This window comes from Bombina bombina, chromosome 7, assembly GCF_027579735.1.
Source record: "Bombina bombina isolate aBomBom1 chromosome 7, aBomBom1.pri, whole genome shotgun sequence".
NCBI classification, from domain to species: Eukaryota; Metazoa; Chordata; class Amphibia; order Anura; family Bombinatoridae; genus Bombina; species Bombina bombina.
Window position 1 is genome coordinate 177255505 of NC_069505.1, and position 19561 is coordinate 177275065.

At 38.2% G+C, this 19561-nt stretch overlaps 1 protein-coding gene across 1 annotated transcript in view; it reads right to left on the reverse strand.

Moving 5' to 3' along the window:
- Nucleotides 1–348: 348 nt before the first annotated feature.
- The window catches only part of PTDSS2 (phosphatidylserine synthase 2), a gene marked incomplete in the record, with an annotated part of 329198 nt that continues 309985 nt past the window's right edge, over nt 349–19561 (reverse strand). Inside the window, 1 exon segment of the mRNA XM_053720438.1 lies at nt 349–2227. Within this exon segment, the coding sequence (XP_053576413.1) occupies nt 2095–2227 (133 nt within the window).

The window sequence follows — 19561 nt, forward strand, 5'->3', positions numbered from 1 at the left end:
CATCCATGCTCTCACTGAGAGACTGACAGAACTACTTAAAACTCCAGTCCCATTTCGAAGAGTACTACCTTCCATAAGAGACTACTCCAAATCTTCCGCCACTTCTCTGCCAACCTCCTGTGACAAAAGGCAAGTAATGACTTTGCATTCTCCTGGTGGCCAAGTTCTTATTTCCCCACAAGTAATGAATGAAGCAGTGGACTCTCCTCACATTAAGATGGAAATATCCTTTAAACACATGTATAATTAAATATGCAATATAAGGAAACATATTTCATTTATAGAGGCAGTAAAGACTGGAATTAAAAAGGGACATGAAATAGTTAATGAAATGATTAAATGCTCTACTAAGTAAAATCATTTTATTATTGCACTAATAATGCTTAGTAACTGCATTTTAAAAAGGGACATAAAAATCAAAATTTCAGGATTTATGGAGAGAATGTGATAAAAAAAAAATCCAATTTATTTCCACAATAAAACTTAGTGTGTTCTCTTCCTTTGTTGAAGAGCATAGGTAGGCTCAGAGCACGCACTTGTCTTGACCAATATATAGCAGTGGTGTCTGCAACAAGGTTATTCAGTGCCATATACTGCTCAAGACGCACCCATACCCCTTAGCATATATAAACATACTATAACTATACTTTAAGTATATAGGGAAACTTTCTAATACTCTGTCTGAATCGTGAATCTTTCATTTCAAATTCCATGTCCCTATAGCTTAAATGGATATAAAACAATCTGTTTTTTTGTTGTAATAATGAAAATAAAGTGGTGGGATAAATTTAATAGAAATCATTGCAATATGTAATATTCATAATTTTTAAAGGATTTTACCGGTTGTGTTTTTACCGGCAGTGTCCATTACTTCCTGTCACAGCTCTACAAGAGGTCCTTACAGGAGCCTGACGTAACCAGAGCTGACTTACTGTTTACACTAAGATCTGGATTTGCACGGATCTTAGTGTTGCTCTTTCCCAAAAAAAAACAAAAATCTGTCTCCAAAAGGAGCCAAAGGCTGTGAGCTTCTGCATTCGGCAGCTAAAATAGCTGCAAAATGCACGTGCCTAGTGTTTATAAAATGCTAGAGGAACAGGAAGTCAAGTTGCATATTGCCTCTTCTGAGAATTGGCAAATCTAAGTTACAAACATGTCCGCTCTTATCTGAGGGCAGTGGTTAGCGTGAGAATTTCTAAGAGCTTATTTTGCAAAATTTTTTTTTTTTTTTTTTTTTTTTTAACACACACACAATGTGTTCCTGTTCGCACTGTTTAATATCTCTAATTTCTATCTTCCTAACAACCATAATGTACCCTGCTTATAAAAGTGTCTCTGCCATGAGCGTTAAGACTGCTATTAGATCCTCCCTCCCTCCTGCAGGCTTAAAAGAATAGTATGGCAGCCAGACCATGCTATTGAAAACGCAACCCCCATAGAAAGTCCAGCGACTTACAGGGTGTGTTACGGGTCATTAAGGGGTTAAACAATTCGAAGATTGATTCTAAAAATTTCTCTACCTAGCATTTTCAGTGCTCTGACGAGACACTTCATTGGTCTAAAACCTGAAAACAATCATGTCTTTGACGCTGTGTTTTGCCATTAAGATACCAATACATATCACAAAGACATACACCCAACCAAGTTACTGTTAGTGAATCCATCCATTTAACATTAAAAGACTAAATTTAGTAACTTTTTTCACAACACTAAAGTTCATAAATACATTAACTTTGACCAAAATTTTTCGTTGAAATAATAAAAATAAAAAAAATGAATCACTTTTTTTTAAGAAATCATCTCAAGATATACAGAACTCCACTAACGTTCATAAAGTTTGCTACAAATCTCAGAAATTTGTCCTTGTTACCAAGAACCAAGGTGGCCAATTGTAATACACAGTTGCAATGTGCAAATGATCAGTTTGGTCTCTTCCAGTTCCAGTTTCTACTCCAAAGTAAAAAAACAGAACCAATAAAGATGAGGTTTCTGAATATCGATATTAAATAGCTGAAGTGTTCCATACATTAAAATATAAAAAGTACAATTTTTGTTCAGTAACAGAGGGATATCACTTATGGTCCATTCGACTTCTCAAAGCTTTTTTGATTTGGAAATGTTCCTGCTTGCACTGTCTGACTGGGAGTCCCCATTCCTTTGTAACGTTTCTTCCGATTTATATTCCTGCTTCTTCCTTCGTATTTCTTTATAACGCAATGTAATATCTCTGTAGAAGAGAAACATTAAGCAAAGTTAGAGGCTTCTAGAGCACAGGCTAAATTTTCAAGGGACATTAAACTCAGAATGTAAAAATTATTTTCATTATATACAGTAGAAAAAAAAAAAAAAAACTACAAAATCATTTTATCTAAAACATACAAATGAAAATGGTCTTTTTCTCCACTGTCCTCAGAGGTTAAAGGTGATACTGTAGCATTATAAACATTTACCCTACAAGAGACCTCACCTTCAATATGGAGTGCGATTCTGGGGACCAAACTAAGAGAAGAAAAAAAAAAAAAAGACAAAAAAAAAACAAAAAAACAGACACTGCAGACTTGGAAAAAAGTTCAAACAAAGGCCACAAAGCTAATAAGGGGAATGGAGAAGTTAGCCAAACTGGGTCCATTTCTCTAGAAAAAGGCGCTTGAGAGGTGACATGATAATTTTATATAAATATATTCAAGGCCCATATACAGAGATGGCACAAGCTCTGTTTATTCTAAGAAAATAGTTTGTGACAAGTGGTCACAATTTAAGGCTGGAGGAAAGGAGATTTAATCTCCAGCAACAACGTTTCACTGTAAGAGCAATAAAATTGTGGAACTCATTACCTAAGGAGGTAGTGAATGCAAATACCTTGTATACTTATAAAAAAAAATTATTTAGATACATTTCTGGCTAGAAACAGAATTCAGGGATAGGATTGCTTGTTTTATATGGGTCACCTACTTAATATGATTAATGTAAGCTGAAGCTTTTATTGTACGTATATTAAGATTTGTATATTTATTATTATAACAGGCAAAGTGTGAAATTCAGGCATTGTATGGAAAGCCTAAAATTTCAAGGCAAAGTATTGCATAAAATCATCTGTGCACATTGCCTAGGCCAGTGATTTTTAACCTTTTTTTTGCCGTGGCACACTTTTTTACATTAAAAAATCCTGTGGCACACCACCACACATTGTAGCCTAATACAGCATATATATACACATGCACACACACAAACACACACATACTGTATGTATTGTGCTGTTATGCCATGCCTCCTACAAACTACCCCTGCACTGGGAGTAAAATTATGTCACACTGTTGTCAGTCTGCCGTGGCACACCTGAGGATCTCTCATGGCACACTAGTGTGCCACGGCACACTGGTTGAAAAACACTGGCCTAGGCCATCAGTAAAATGCAGAATTAGTTTTAGGCAATGAGTGAAACAACCATATTTCAAACATTTCACAAGCAAATTAAATGTATTGTGCTTCAGAAGTTGCCTAATTTAGAGTTTAAGGAATTAACCTGTAAATTCAACATATGACAGATTTATTGCATTATTTAGGAGCTCAACAATTGAGCTAGCAAAAAGAATATATTTTGCTACTGTATTTCATTTTTATCATTTCATTTACCAGAAATTAAATTTTGAACACAATATCGTAACAATAAAATGACAATTTGTGGATTACTTTTTGATGCAGTGCATTGGAATATTTTTATTTAGTTTAGGTTTCAGGTGGCAGTACGTTAAATTTGGTAGGTTTCAGATGGCAGTGCATTAATAAAATTTGGTAGGTTTCAGATGGCAGTGCATTAATAAAATTTGGTAGGTTACAGATGGCAGTGCATTAATAAAATTTGGTAGGTTTCAGATGGCAGTGCGTAAATAAAATTTGGTAGGTTTCAGGTGGCAGTGCGTTATTAAAATTTAGTACGTTTCGGGGGCGGAGCAAGCAAGGCACCTGAGCGGTCGCATTCTCACACAGCTCCGGCTGTTTCTCAATTATATATAAGCCTTTAGACCGGTCAGGGTTGCCCAATTTTCCCATTAAAGAGACTTAATATTAGAAACTCTAATCTTTGGACCTGAGAGTGAGCTGAGGACTGACATTATTACAACGGTGCCGTTTTTCTCTTGTGGCGCACATCGGAGAGCACAACTAACTGACGGCCATCTTTGAATACATGAGATGTAATTACAGGCCTGAATCTCTCCTGTATCGGTAGGAGCCTTACCCACGAGACATACAATTTGTAGCAAGAATACTGGATTACAGGGTATCTATAAGACTTGCCAGAAAATGACTACCCAACGCTATTCTGAGCTATCTAACACTCTGGCAGCGCTGGACAGCTGGGAGATCGGGATGGAGCGTCTCTTAGATGAACAGAGGTGGGAACTAGAGCAGTTACTCGGCGGACTACTAAGGGCTATGGGAGAACCGCTAAGATTATCACAGCGTCTACAAGATCATCCGGAGCCACATGTTGCTCAAGATCCATGGGACAAAGCAGAGGCAGCAATAAATACTGAGGTCAACTGTAATGGAGGGGAGACTACACCTGCTCTCTCCCTCTTGCTAATGGATTTAATTATCAAGGAGGGAACCCCCAACGCTGCCCATGAGGGATCTTTGTTAAACCCGGTGCGGTTAGTCAGCTTACCCCACATCAGTATGGCAGGAACATTATTTAAAGGGGGATCGGAAAGCTCAGATGAGATGGCAAAGACTATTATGGTTACTGTAAACTTACAACAGCTCATGAAAATACTCCGACAAAAGACCGGAGTCGGATAGATTCCCAGCTTCTCATCTAACCTACTTGCTAGTGAACAGACCAAGCACTGTTACGTTTTCAGACTTTTTGATTATTACGAGTTAGAATTAAGCCTATCTGCTATGCTATATATTGGTTTTTGTTAGTTATATTTTCAAGTGTTGAACTGAATATTTGTTTGTACTGATGTTGTTTATTTGCTATTTGCCCTCAGTCGTATCACTACTGCTTCATTGCGTCTGTTCAAGTATCTGCACGCCTAAAGGAAGAGCAACCTATGCTGGTCATTAAGTGGAAGGTTTTGTGGTCAAGTTTCTGCGCTCCTATCCACTGACTTACAGCACTGTGTTTAGCTCACTAGAGCAATAACTGAGACTTTATTGCCTGATCCTATGTAAGGTGTATATGCAGTTCTTGTGACTTTTTATATTTGTGTTTTAATAAATTATTTTATTCTAATATCCTGTGAAAGCAAATGTTTACCCAACAGTATAAAGTGGGTGTGCGCATTTACCTGAGCTTGGTTATAGCTCCAACCCATGTGAGTAACCATTTGCATACAAGTATCTTGCATTTTTTTGGACAGTGTTACAGAGTTACGCTATGTGGTACAATTTTTTTTCCTTTCTATGAGAATGAAATAAGAAAGATCAGAAGACTGGAGATTCTAAGGAAGAACCCACATATCCTTATATGAACTTTATGGTATTTTATTATTATCACATTTATTTCACATTTTTTTTTGTTTTGTGATACCTTGGTATTTTTATTATTATCCTTTTCCTTATAATGTTGCAGTTCCACTGTTGTTGCACAGTTTATGCAGAGTGTATTGTCTGTTCCCACACCAATCCCAATTACAGGCTCCATATTATTTGAGGAGTAGTCTTTTATAGTTATGTAGACAACTGGAGTCCACAGCACCAATAAATGAGGAAAAAAAGTTTTACAAACTTTGTAGCATTTATTCATCCATTTTCAGCTTTTACAAAGCATAGGCACACAGCAGCAAATGCGACGTTTCGGGCTGTTAACCCTTACTCATGCTCATACAGAACACCTGTTAGCTGCTCCTTAAATACCATATGATATTAACCATTAACACACCTTAATACAAAAACACCTTTACCAACACAGTATACCACCACCTAGTGGTCAGAAAGTTATACATATATATAGATAACAATTGTATCATTAAAAACAAACTGCTGTTAATTGTAACTTCTTTTATAATTTTTTTCTATGTATTCTCATCATATGATAAATTTATTCATGCTGAATGTAACTTATAAACAGAAGACTGGATAACAGAATTTATGCTTACCTGATAAATTACTTTCTCCAACGGTGTGTCCGGTCCACGGCGTCATCCTTACTTGTGGGATATTCTCTTCCCCAACAGGAAATGGCAAAGAGTCCCAGCAAAGCTGGTCACATGATCCCTCCTAGGCTCCACCCACCCCAGTCATTCGACCGACGGACAGGAGGAAATATATATAGGAGAAACCATATGATACCGTGGTGACTGTAGTTAGAGAAAATAATTCATCAGACCTGATTAAAAAACCAGGGCGGGCCGTGGACCGGACACACCGTTGGAGAAAGTAATTTATCAGGTAAGCATAAATTCTGTTTTCTCCAACATTGGTGTGTCCGGTCCACGGCGTCATCCTTACTTGTGGGAACCAATACCAAAGCTTTAGGACACGGATGAAGGGAGGGAGCAAATCAGGTCACCTAAATGGAAGGCACCACGGCTTGCAAAACCTTTCTCCCAAAAATAGCCTCCGAAGAAGCAAAAGTATCAAATTTGTAAAATTTGGCAAAAGTGTGCAGTGAAGACCAAGTCGCTGCCTTACATATCTGGTCAACAGAAGCCTCGTTCTTGAAGGCCCATGTGGAAGCCACAGCCCTAGTGGAGTGAGCTGTGATTCTTTCAGGAGGCTGCCGTCCGGCAGTCTCATAAGCCAATCGGATAATGCTTTTAAGCCAAAAGGAAAGAGAGGTAGAAGTCGCTTTTTGACCTCTCCTTTTACCAGAATAAACAACAAACAAGGAAGATGTTTGTCTGAAATCTTTAGTGGCCTCTAAATAGAATTTTAGAGCACGGACTACGTCCAAATTGTGTAACAAACGTTCCTTCTTTGAAACTGGATTCGGACACAAAGAAGGTACAACTATCTCCTGGTTAATATTTTTGTTGGAAACAACTTTCGGAAGAAAACCAGGCTTAGTACGCAAAACCACCTTATCTGCATGGAACACCAGATAGGGCGGAGAACACTGAAACTCTTCTAGCAGAAGAAATTGCAACCAAAAACTTTCCAAGATAATAACTTAATATCTACGGAATGTAAGGGTTCAAACGGAACCCCTTGAAGAACTGAAAGAACTTGATTTAGACTCCAGGGAGGAGTCAAAGGTCTGTAAACAGGCTTGATCCTAACCAGAGCCTGAACAAATGCTTGAACATCTGGCACAGCTGCCAGTCTTTTGTGAAGTAAAACAGATAAAGCAGAGATCTGTCCCTTCAGAGAACTTGCAGATAATCCTTTCTCCAAACCTTCTTGTAGAAAGGATAGAATCTTAGGAATTTTTATCTTGTTCCATGGGAATCCTTTAGATTCACACCAACAGATATATTTTTTCCATATTTTATGGTAAATTTTTCTAGTTACAGGCTTTCTAGCCTGAATCAGAGTATCTATTACAGAATCTGAAAACCCACGCTTTGATAAAATCAAGCGTTCAATCTCCAAGCCGTCAGTTGGAGGGAAACCAGATTCGGATGTTCGAATGGACCCTGAACAAGAAGGTCCTGTCTCAAAAGGTAGCTTCCATGGTGGAGCCGATGACATATTCACCAGGTCTGCATACCAAGTCCTGCGTGGCCACGCAGGAGCTATCAAGATCACCGAGGCCCTCTCCTGATTGATCCTGGCTACCAGCCTGGGGATGAGAGGAAACGGTGGGAATACATAAGCTAGGTTGAAGGTCCAAGGTGCTACTAGTGCATCTACTAGGGTCGCCTTGGGATCCCTGGATCTGGAACCGTAGCAAGGAACCTTGAAGTTCTGACGAGACGCCATCAGATCCATGTCTGGAATGCCCCATAATTGAGTTATTTGGGCAAAGATTTCCGGATGGAGTTCCCACTCCCCCGGATGGAATGTCTGACGACTCAGAAAATCCGCTTCCCAATTTTCCACTCCTGGGATGTGGATCGCAGACAAGTGGCAGGAGTGATCCTCCGCCCATTGAATTATCTTGGTCACTTCTTTCATCGCCAGGGAAGTCCTTGTTCCCCCCCTGATGATTGATATATGCAACGGTCGTCATGTTGTCTGACTGAAACCTTATGAATTTGGCCTTTGCTAGTTGAGGCCAAGCTCTGAGAGCATTGAATATCGCTCTCAGTTCCAGAATGTTTATCGGGAGAAGAGACTCTTCCCGAGACCATAGACCCTGAGCTTTCAGGGATTCCCAGACCGCGCCCCAGCCCACTAGGCTGGCGTCGGTCGTGACAATGACCCACTCTGGTCTGCGGAAGCACATTCCCTGTGACAGATTGTCCAGGGTCAGCCACCAACGGAGTGAATCTCTGGTCTTTTGATCTACTTGAATCCTCGGAGACAAGTCTGTATAATCCCCATTCCACTGTCTGAGCATGCACAGTTGTAATAGTCTTAGATGAATTCGTGCAAAAGGAACTATGTCCATTGTTGCAACCATCAATCCTATTACTTCCATGCACTGCGCTATGGAAGGACGAGGAACAGAATGAAGTACTTGACAAGAGCTTAGAAGTTTTGATTTTCTGACCTCTGTCAGAAAAATCCTCATTTCTAAGGAATCTATTATTGTTCCCAAGAAGGGAACTCTTGTTGACGGGGACAAAGAACTTTCTGGGGTCGACTATAGGAAATAATTTCTTAAATATAGGGGGGGGGGGAACAAAAGGTATGCCGGGCCTTTCCCACTCTTTATTTACTATGTCCGCCACCCGCTTGGGTATAGGAAAAGCGTCGGGGGGCACCGGAACCTCTAGGAACTTGTCCATCTTACATAATTTCTCTGGAATGACCAAATTGTCACAATCATCCAGAGTAGATAACACCTCCTTAAGCAGTGCGCGGAGATGTTCTAATTTAAATTTAAATGTCACAACATCAGGTTCAGCTTGATGAGAAATTTTTCCTGAATCTGAAATTTCTCCATCAGACAAAACCTCCCTCATGGCCCCTTGAGATTGGTGTGAGGGTATGTCAGAACAGTTATCATCAGCGTCCTCTTGCTCTTCAGTGTTTAAAACAGAGCAATCGCGCTTTCTCTGATAAGTAGGCATTTTGGATAAAAGATTTGCTATGGAGTTATCCATTACAGCCGTTAATTGTTGCATGGTAATAAGTATTGGCGCACTAGATGTACTAGGGGCCTCCTGTGTGGGCATAACTGGTGTAGACACAGTAGGGGATGATGTAGTATCATGTTTACTCCCCTCATTTGAGGAATCATCTTGGGCAATATCATTATCTGTTGCATTACTGTCCTTACTTTGTTTGGACACTATGAAACAATTATCACATAAATTTAAATGGGGAGACACATTGGCTTTCATACATATAGAACATAGCTTATCTGATGGTACAGACATGTTAAACAGGCTTAAACTTGTCAACAAAGTCACTTTAAATTTCAAACTGAAAACACTTTATTACTGAATATGTGAAAAAGTATGAAGGAATTTCACCACAGTGTCTTAAAGCATTAAAAGTATTGCACACCAAATTTCAGAGCTTTAACCCTTAAATTAACGGAACCGGAACCGTTTTTACATTTAACCCCTATACAGTCCCAGAATGAGGCTCTGTCTATAACTAGAAAGGCCCCCATCTGAAAAAGGTGTCCAACACAGTGCCTGCCGTTTTTCTAAACGTTCCCCAAGATTATAATACCAATAATTAGTTAGAATCTGCATAATATGCCTAGTAAAGCAATTGTTTTAGCCCAGAAAAATGTCTACCAGTTTTTAAGCCCTTTTTGAAGCCCTTTATTCTTTTATGTTTAACTAAGAAAATGGCTTACCGGTCCCCATGAGGGGAAATGACAGCCTTCCAGCATTACATGGTCTTGTTAGAAATATGGCTAGTCATACCTTAAGCAGAAAAGACTGCTAACTGTTTCCCCCAACTGAAGTTACTTCATCTCAACAGTCCTGTGTGGAAACAGCAATCGATTTTAGTTACTGTCTGCTAAAATCATCTTCCTCTTACAAACATAAATCTTTATCCTTTTCTGTTTAAGAGTAAATAGTACATACCAGCACTATTTTAAAATAACAAACACTTGATAGAAGAATAAAACTACATTTAAACACCAAAAAACTCTTAACCATCTCCGTGGAGATGTTGCCTGTGCAACGGCAAAGAGAATGACAGGGGTGGGCGAAGCCTAGGAGGGATCATGTGACCAGCTTTGCTGGGACTCTTTGCCATTTCCTGTTGGGGAAGAGAATATCCCACAAGTAAGGATGACGCCGTGGACCGGACACACCAATGTTGGAGAAATTACCTACAATTTAATATAGTTTACAAAAATACTGTCATGTCTATTTCTCTATTGATCCCTCTAGGGGCTAAGGTTTCCAATTTATGTATCCAAAAGGATTCTTTTCTCTTTAATTGTAATTCCCTATTACCACCCCTTCTAGGGGGTTCCACACTGTCTATGACTTGCCACCTAAGTTGTGAAATGTTGTGACCAGCTTCAAGAAAGTGACAGGCTACCGGGGCGTGTTTGGCGTGTGGTGGGGCGACATTAGATCCTTACTGGCATTTGTTAGTCAATTGAATGGTGCAGTGCAGGGTCTAAAATTTACGCTCAATTTCAGTGAAACTAACATTGTATTCCTGGATACTGATGTTTTGACAAGCAATTTAAATATTGATATGTACAGGAAGAGTATTGATAGAGATTCCCTGCTCAAATATGATAGTTTCCATCATGAGTCCTTAAAAAATTCCCTACCATAGAGTCAGATGCTTAGAGTCCACAAAATAGTCAGTGCCAGTTCTAAAAAGGAGGTGAGACTTAAAGGGACAGTCTAGCATAAATTAAACTTTCATTATTCAGATATGACATTTTTTTTTTTTTATAAATTTTTATTTTGACAGTAAATAGGTTTCTATTAACACAAACAATAAATCAGAAAAAATGTCATTTTAAACAGGACATGTTGATTTGTGATCATCATTTATCTAAAACATTCATAAACAAGAGAAAACAGTTTACTGGGTTTTTCCCAGCTTTATTGACCCAAACAAACAAAAAAAAAAAAAAAAAAAAAAAAAAAAAGGGGGGGGGGGGTAGACTCCCCAGCTCCTCTCCTCACCCCTCCCCTCTTACCAGATATTGAGCTGAACCAGCTCTGAATTTCTAAATGGAAAAATCAAATATTCTATCTCGCTTGTTGGAAAGCTTTTAATGAAAATTGACCATTTCTTAAAAAATAACCTAATATCATCCTCATTATTCAGGTTGGTGTCCCTTTGCTCCAGCATACATTGTTTTTTAAGGTAATTCTTTACTTCTAAGATTGTGGGGGCCTTATGTTTTTTCCAACATTTCAGAATTAGGTGTCTAGCTGCTAAGATTGAAAGTATTATCAGTTTTTCCTGAGGATGTTGTTCCTCCGTCTTAATACAAAATACTACTTGTGTAAGTGTAAGACCCAGGGGGGAGATCCCCAGTATATTATTAAACCAGTGTTCTAATTTAAACCAGAATTGCCTGATTTTCGGGCAGCTCCAGAACATATGTTTTAGATCAGCTGCATGTAGGGAGCATTTTGGACATTTTTTAAATTTTGCGTTGTGTATTTTATGCCCCTTCTCTGGGGTAAAATACACTTTATGCAGTAATTTAATATGTGCTTCCCTCCAGTTTGCTGAAAGTGTAGTCTGAGAAACTTTCCTAATAGACTTTTGAATGAAGTTTGGTTCTATATCATTAGGGACAATTAGTTTATTCCATCCCGACTCTATCTGTTCTAAGGTGAGATGTCCTTTGATATCGCTAATGGCTCTATAGCAAAAGGAAATTGACGTGTAGCCAGACTTCATTAATAGGAGCCAGTTTTCGATTTTTCCCATATCCCAGTTCCAATCTGACTTTCTAACTAGTTCAGAGATATAGTGTCTTAGTTGAAGATATGCGAAAAACTCATTATTTACCAAATTAAATTCACTTTTTAGTTCATCGAATGTTTTTACACATTTCCTGTCCGTCTTAAATTGCTGGACTTTCTTTAGGCCCCTAGATGACCACCTATCAAATATATCCAGGTTCAAGCCCGGTGGAAAGTCAGGGTTCCCCTTTATTGGCATGTATTGTGAGACGCCACAGTTAACTTTCAGGTGGGTCCCTATCTTCCACCAGGCTCTAATAGGATTCAGGATAGTTTTAAACTTTTTGATTTCCTGTGGTAGTGCTTTGGGCTCACAATGGGCCAATCCTATTGGAAGAAATGGAAAGCAGATAATATCATCTACTGGATTATTAGTCACATAATTTCTCTGAAGGAACCAATCAGACACTGTGCGCGCTAAAAAAACCAAGTTATATAGTCTAATATCCGGAAGCGCTAATCCCCCATATTCTTTCCCTGCTGATAGTTTTAAAATTGAAAGCCTGGATCTTTTCCCTTGCCATATGAAGTCTCTAATCGCGGAGTTAAAAGATCGAATATATTTTTTAAATAATAATAAAGGAATATTTTGTAATACGTAAAGAAGTTTAGGGAGGAGAACCATTTTGAACAAGGCTATTCTCCCTGAAAGTGAGATTAGTAGGTTTCGCCAGGTTTTCATTTTCTCTCGAATTATAGAAAGGATGGGGATTATATTAATTTCATATAGCTCTGAGGGGTTAACTGGGACATTAATTCCCAGATATTTAAAGGAATCTTTCACTTCTTTAAAAGGGCAATCTCTTACTGAATCAATTTTCTTTCGGAGCCACAGGATTTCAGACTTGGATGGATTTATTTTGTATCCCGAGAAGGACCCAAACCTAGATATTATACGCATAAGTTTAGGTATGTTTCTTTTTGTATTTGATATGTAGATTAGTATATCGTCTGCATAAAGAGCGATTTTTAGTTCATGCTTAAATATTGTGACCCCTTGAAGAGACTGTCTAATTTTTATTGCCAGAGACTCTATAGCCAGATCAAAAATGAGCGGGGACAGGGGGCAACCTTGTCGCGTTCCTCTTTGAATTTCAATTTCTGGTGATAATAAGTTGTTAACTATTAATTTAGTATTTGGATTTTTATACAGATTTTCTATAAAACTAAAAAATTTGCCTGTGATTCCAAATTTAGCAAAAGATGAAAATATATGACTAAAATGTACAGAATCAAAGGCTTTCTCTGCGTCAATTGCGACTATTGCCAGATCTGGATCGCCCCCTGTCTCTTCCTCGCTGAGAGGCTTCCGAAAGAAATATTCTGTAATTGTTAATACTTCTCTGATTTTGGATGCTGAATTGCGAGATTTAAGAAATCCTGCTTGGTCACTATGTATAACCTGTATAAGACCAGTTTGGAGCCTACTAGCTAATATTGAAGTTAAGATTTTGTATTCCGAGTTAAGGAGCGCTATCGGCCGGTAGGACTCTTTTCGTGTTGGGTCTTTCCCCCCTTTTAGCAGCAGAGTTGAGTAGGAAGCCGTGAAACTGGGTGGTATGACTTTACCACTTATATAGAAGTCATTAAATAAGTTACATAGGTATGGTACTATTTCAGGGGCTAGGATTTTATAGACCTCGTTTGGTAGCCCGTCTGGGCCTGGCGCTTTATTTGCCGACAGCTCAGATATTGTTTTACTTCTTCCTCAGATATCGGGCTGTTCAGGTTTAAAATTATTTCCTCTGGAACTGTGGGGCAAGTAATTTTGCTCCAAAATTCCTGAGACTGAACCGCGTCTGAGGCTTTCACTGAATAAAGATCTTTAAAATAGTTTGTGAAAACTTCTAAAATATCTTCTGATTTCGTGAATGACAATGTATCCTGTTCTATTCTATCGATAAAAGACAGTTTTTTTTTTCCCCTTTGACTAATCTGGCAAGTAACTTGCCGGATTTATTACCAAACCTATATAGTTTGGACTGAAATCTAAGATCTTTTTGGGTTTCTGTAAATAGTGTTAAAGCGTCCCTTTCATTTTTGGCTTTAATGTATCTTGACCAGTTGAAAGGCGTCTTATGTAACAGAAAGTGATTATAAGAATTTACTACAAAATTAGTCGCTTCTTTCTCTCTCTCTTTCAATATCTTATTCAGCTTGGCAGCATAGGCAGTTATTTCTCCTCTAATAACTGCCTTTGCGGCACCCCTGAAAATTTCTGGTCTATCAATGTAGTCTATATTAAATTGAGTGTATTCTTTAAATTTATCATTTAGATGTTTTTTGAATTTTATATCATTGGCTAGGTAAAAAGGAAACCTGAATCTCGATGGGATTTTATTTGGGCTACTTAGTTGAACCTCAAGGGAGATAGGGGAGTGGTCTGAGATGATTATAGGTGTGATTCCTGCTTTTATATTTTTTGTACAGAGCCTCTCGTCTATTAAGAATAGGTCTATTCTAGATAGGGTTTTATGCGCCCTCGAGAGACAGGTATAATCTCGTATATCAGGGTTCTGGGTGCGAAAAATGTCTTTGACCGATAAATTCTGATAGAGGTTTTTAAATATTTTTGTTTCTAATTTATCTTTTTTAGATTTTGTCTGCTGTTATATCTCATTCTATCTAGGGGAGATTGAGGAGCCATATTAAAATCTCCTCCTAAAATTAAATAACCTTCAGAATGAGATAACATAGATTGTATTAGATTCCAGTATTCGTAGTCTAACTCGTTAGGCGCGTATAAGTTGCAGAGTGTATAAATTTGTTTAGAAATTCGAATTTTCAACACTACGAATCTCCCCTCCGGGTCGCTTCTAGTCTGAAGTAACTCATACTTTAATCTTTTACCTATCATTATTGCCACGCCTCTTTTCCTCCTGATGCTAGGTGAAGAAACAACCTCTTTTATCCAAGAACCTTTCAGCTTCATTGTTTCTTCATTGTTTAAGTGTGTTTCTTGAAGAAACACAACATCTGCTTGTAATTTTCGCATATGGGACACTATGGCTTTCCTTTTAATGGGAGTAGAGATTCCCCCAACATTCCATGATATTATTTTGAACTTATCTAATGACATAGTCAATCAATTATTAATTTATCTTATGTTTAGGTAAACTTGAAAAAGAGGAGGGGAGCGGGAGGAGGGGAGAAGAAAAAAGAGAAGAGAGAAAAAATAAATAAAATAAATAATGTTATTTTTGGGTCTAGAACCTCAATTTTGTGATTAGAGGGGGGAACCCACCCCCCTCCAATTTCCCTGTCTCGAGGGGAATCCCTTTCTTTGGGTTGAATTCTTTCTTTTGAATCCATAACCATGCTTTTGCAATAGAAAACAAAAAAAACTGAGCAGAGTTCTGTACTGTTTTTAAACCAGTAGGCTCCTACTGAAGAAAGGATTATCCTACAGATTCTAGTCCTGCATATAGGCGCTCAGCCTCTTTAGCATTATCAAAAAAATGGGTGCTATCTCCAACAACTACTTTAAGTTTAGATGGGTACATTAGAGTTGCCCTAAAAAAAAAAAGGAAAGAGGGGGGGGTGAGAGGTGAGGAAGAAGGGGCCAAATTATGTGACTCTTTATAGGTGGTGTGAGAGGGATTAAACCCTAAAGTGCATTAATAGGAAAAGTTTCCAGGTTGTATTTGACAAGTTCTGGCAGTCAGAAACAAAAAAAAAAAAAAAAAAAAAAAAAGAGAAGGAGGGAGAGGGCCTTCTGGTCCTTAGGGCTAGGCCCACTGCCTTTCCTTATGAAATAAATGTACCAGTTTCGTGCTGTTCGGGTATGTATCTTTCTAAGCCAAGAAAAAATTGTATGGATTGAAGGTCAACTGCCTTCAGTTATCTAATTTATAAGTTTGCTGCTATATATAGTTTTAAACTAGATTCAAGTAGACATATCTTGAGTAATGCTATTTGTTTAACAATGTATCTCCAGTAAATGTTTGAGATTAGAATCTTAGTCTCTAAAATATTAACAACCACTTAAACTATGTGCACAGATGAATACAAGCAATGAACAGGGTGATTAAATTAACACCTTATTCCTGGGATACATTAACCCTGTCAGTCTTCTATCTCGGGTTTAGGCAATTCTCAAAAGTTAGTTACTGCGCTTTATTATATGCGTGATAATTAATCTATTTCTAACATTCAACTATGTAAGTCAATTTGTTGTGAAGCATTTTGAAATTTGACACAATTAACCCATCAGTTAGAGGCCAATTTGTACACTGAGAGCTTAACATATATGAAACTGCACACACAAACTTTTTGTTTGCATAACAAGAATATCATAGGTTGTACAAAAAAAATAAATAAATAAAAAAAAATAAAAAAAGGAAAGACAAAGAAATCAACTTAGTTCAATAGTATGTGTGGCTTGGCTACAATCAACAAGTGACTTATCAGGTTTTGAGTGAAAAAGAAAAGAAAGATTACATAGGAGCAGTCTATTTTCCCATTTTTCCTTTCTCTTTTCTTTCCTTTCCCTTCCGTCAGGCTATGGGGCGCACTGCTCCAGAAAAAAAAAGAAGGCTTTCTTTTGTAATCCTTATAGGTTCCTTTGACCAAATAAGTCTTTATTTCGGCATGTGTTTTTACAAAAACATAATTTATGTAAGAACTTACCTGATAAATTCATTTCTTTCATATTAGCAAGAGTCCATGAGCTAGTGACGTATGGGATATACATTCCTACCAGGAGGGGCAAAGTTTCCCAAACCTCAAAATGCCTATAAATACACCCCTCACCACACCCACAATTCAGTTTAACGAATAGCCAAGAAGTGGGGTGATAAAAAAGTGCGAAAGCATATAAAATAAGGAATTGGAATAATTGTGCTTTATACAAAATCAAAACCACCACAAAAAAAGGGCGGGCCTCATGGACTCTTGCTAATATGAAAGAAATGAATTTATCAGGTAAGTTCTTACATAAATTATGTTTTCTTTCATGTAATTAGCAAGAGTCCATGAGCTAGTGACGTATGGGATAATGATTACCCAAGATGTGGATCTTTCCACACAAGAGTCACTAGAGAGGGAGGGATAAAATAAAGACAGCCAATTCCTGCTGAAAATAATCCACACCCAAAATAAAGTTTAACGAAAAACATAAGCAGAAGATTCAAACTGAAACCGCTGCCTGAAGTACTTTTCTACCAAAAACTGCTTCAGAAGAAGAAAATACATCAAAATGGTAGAATTTAGTAAAAGTATGCAAAGAGGACCAAGTTGCTGCTTTGCAAATCTGGTCAACCGAAGCTTCATTCCTAAACGCCCAGGAAGTAGAAACTGACCTAGTAGAATGAGCTGTAATTCTCTGAGGCGGAGTTTTACCCGACTCAACATAGGCAAGATGAATTAAAGATTTCAACCAAGATGCCAAAGAAATGGCAGAAGCTTTCTGGCCTTTTCTAGAACCGGAAAAGATAACAAATAGACTAGAAGTCTTACGGAAAGATTTCGTAGCTTCAACATAATATTTCAAAGCTCTAACAACATCCAAAGAATGCAACGATTTCTCCTTAGAATTCTTAGGATTAGGACATAATGAAGGAACCACAATTTCTCTACTAATGTTGTTGGAATTCACAACTTTAGGTAAAAATTCAAAAGAAGTTCGCAACACCGCCTTATCCTGATGAAAAATCAGAAAAGGAGACTCACAAGAAAGAGCAGATAATTCAGAAACTCTTCTGGCAGAAAGGAACAAAACTTTCCAAGAAAGTAATTTAATGTCCAATGAATGCATAGGTTCAAACGGAGGAGCTTGAAGAGCTCCCAGAACCAAATTCAAACTCCAAAGAGGAGAAATTGACTTAATGACAGGTTTTATACGAACCAAAGCTTGTACAAAACAATGAATATCAGGACGAATAGCAATCTTTCTGTGAAAAAGAACAGAAAGAGCAGAGATTTGTCCTTTCAAAGAACTTGCGGACAAACCCTTATCTAAACCATCCTGAAGAAACTGTAAAATTCTCGGTATTCTAAAAGAATGCCAGGAAAAATGATGAGAAAGACACCAAGAAATATAAGTCTTCCAGACTCTATAATATATCTCTCGAGATAGAGATTTACGAGCCTGTAACATAGTATTAATCACAGAGTCAGAGAAACCTCTTTGACCAAGAATCAAGCGTTCAATCTCCATACCTTTAAATTTAAGGATTTCAGATCCTGATGGAAAAAAGGACCTTGTGACAGAAGGTCTGGTCTTAACGGAAGAGTCCACGGTTGGCAAGAGGCCATCCGGACAAGATCCGCATACCAAAACCTGTGAGGCCATGCCGGAGCTACCAGCAGAACAAACGAGCATTCCTTCAGAATCTTGGAGATTACTCTTGGAAGAAGAACTAGAGGCGGAAAGATATAGGCAGGATGATACTTCCAAGGAAGTGATAATGCATCCACTGCCTCCGCCTGAGGATCCCGGGATCTGGACAGATACCTGGGAAGTTTCTTGTTTAGATGGGACGCCATCAGATCTATTTCTGGAAGTTCCCACATTTGAACAATCTGAAGAAATACCTCTGGGTGAAGAGACCATTCGCCCGGATGCAACGTTTGGCGAATTAAACGATGGTGATCTGTCCACCATGTTAGAGAGTGTCGAACAATCGGTTTTAAAGATATTAATTGAGATATCTTCGTGTAATCCTTGCACCATTGCTTCAGCATACAGAGCTGAAGAGGTCGCATGTGAAAACGAGCAAAGGGGATCGCGTCCGATGCAGCAGTCATAAGACCTAGAATTTCCATGCATAAGGCTACCGAAGGGAATGATTGTGACTGAAGGTTTCGACAAGCTGCAATCAATTTTAGACGTCTCTTGTCTGTTAAAGACAGAGTCATGGACACTGAATCCATCTGGAAACCCAGAAAGGTTACCCTTGTCTGAGGAATCAAAGAACTTTTTGGTAAATTGATCCTCCAACCATGATCTTGAAGAAACAACACAAGTCGATTCGTATGAGATTCTGCTAAATGTAAAGACTGAGCAAGTACCAAGATATCGTCCAAATAAGGAAATACCACAATACCCTGTTCTCTGATTACAGACAGAAGGGCACCGAGAACCTTTGTAAAAATTCTTGGAGCTGTAGCTAGGCCAAACGGCAGAGCCACAAACTGGTAATGCTTGTCCAGAAACGAGAATCTCAGGAACTGATAATGATCTGGATGAATCGGAATATGCAGATATGCATCCTGTAAATCTATTGTGGACATATAATTCCCTTGCTGAACAAAAGGTAAGATAGTCCTTACAGTTACCATCTTGAACGTTGGTATCCTTACATAACGATTCAATATTTTTAGATCCAGAACTGGTCTGAAAGAAATCTCCTTCTTTGGTACAATGAAGAGATTTGAATAAAACCCCATCCCCTGTTCCGGAACTGGAACTGGCATAATTACTCCAGTCAACTCTAGATCTGAAACACATTTCAGAAATGCTTGAGCTTTTACTGGATTTACTGGGACACGGGAAAGAAAAAATCTCTTTGCAGGAGGTCTCATCTTGAAACCAATTCTGTACCCTTCTGAAACAATGCTCTGAATCCAAAGATTGTGAACAGAATTGATCCAAA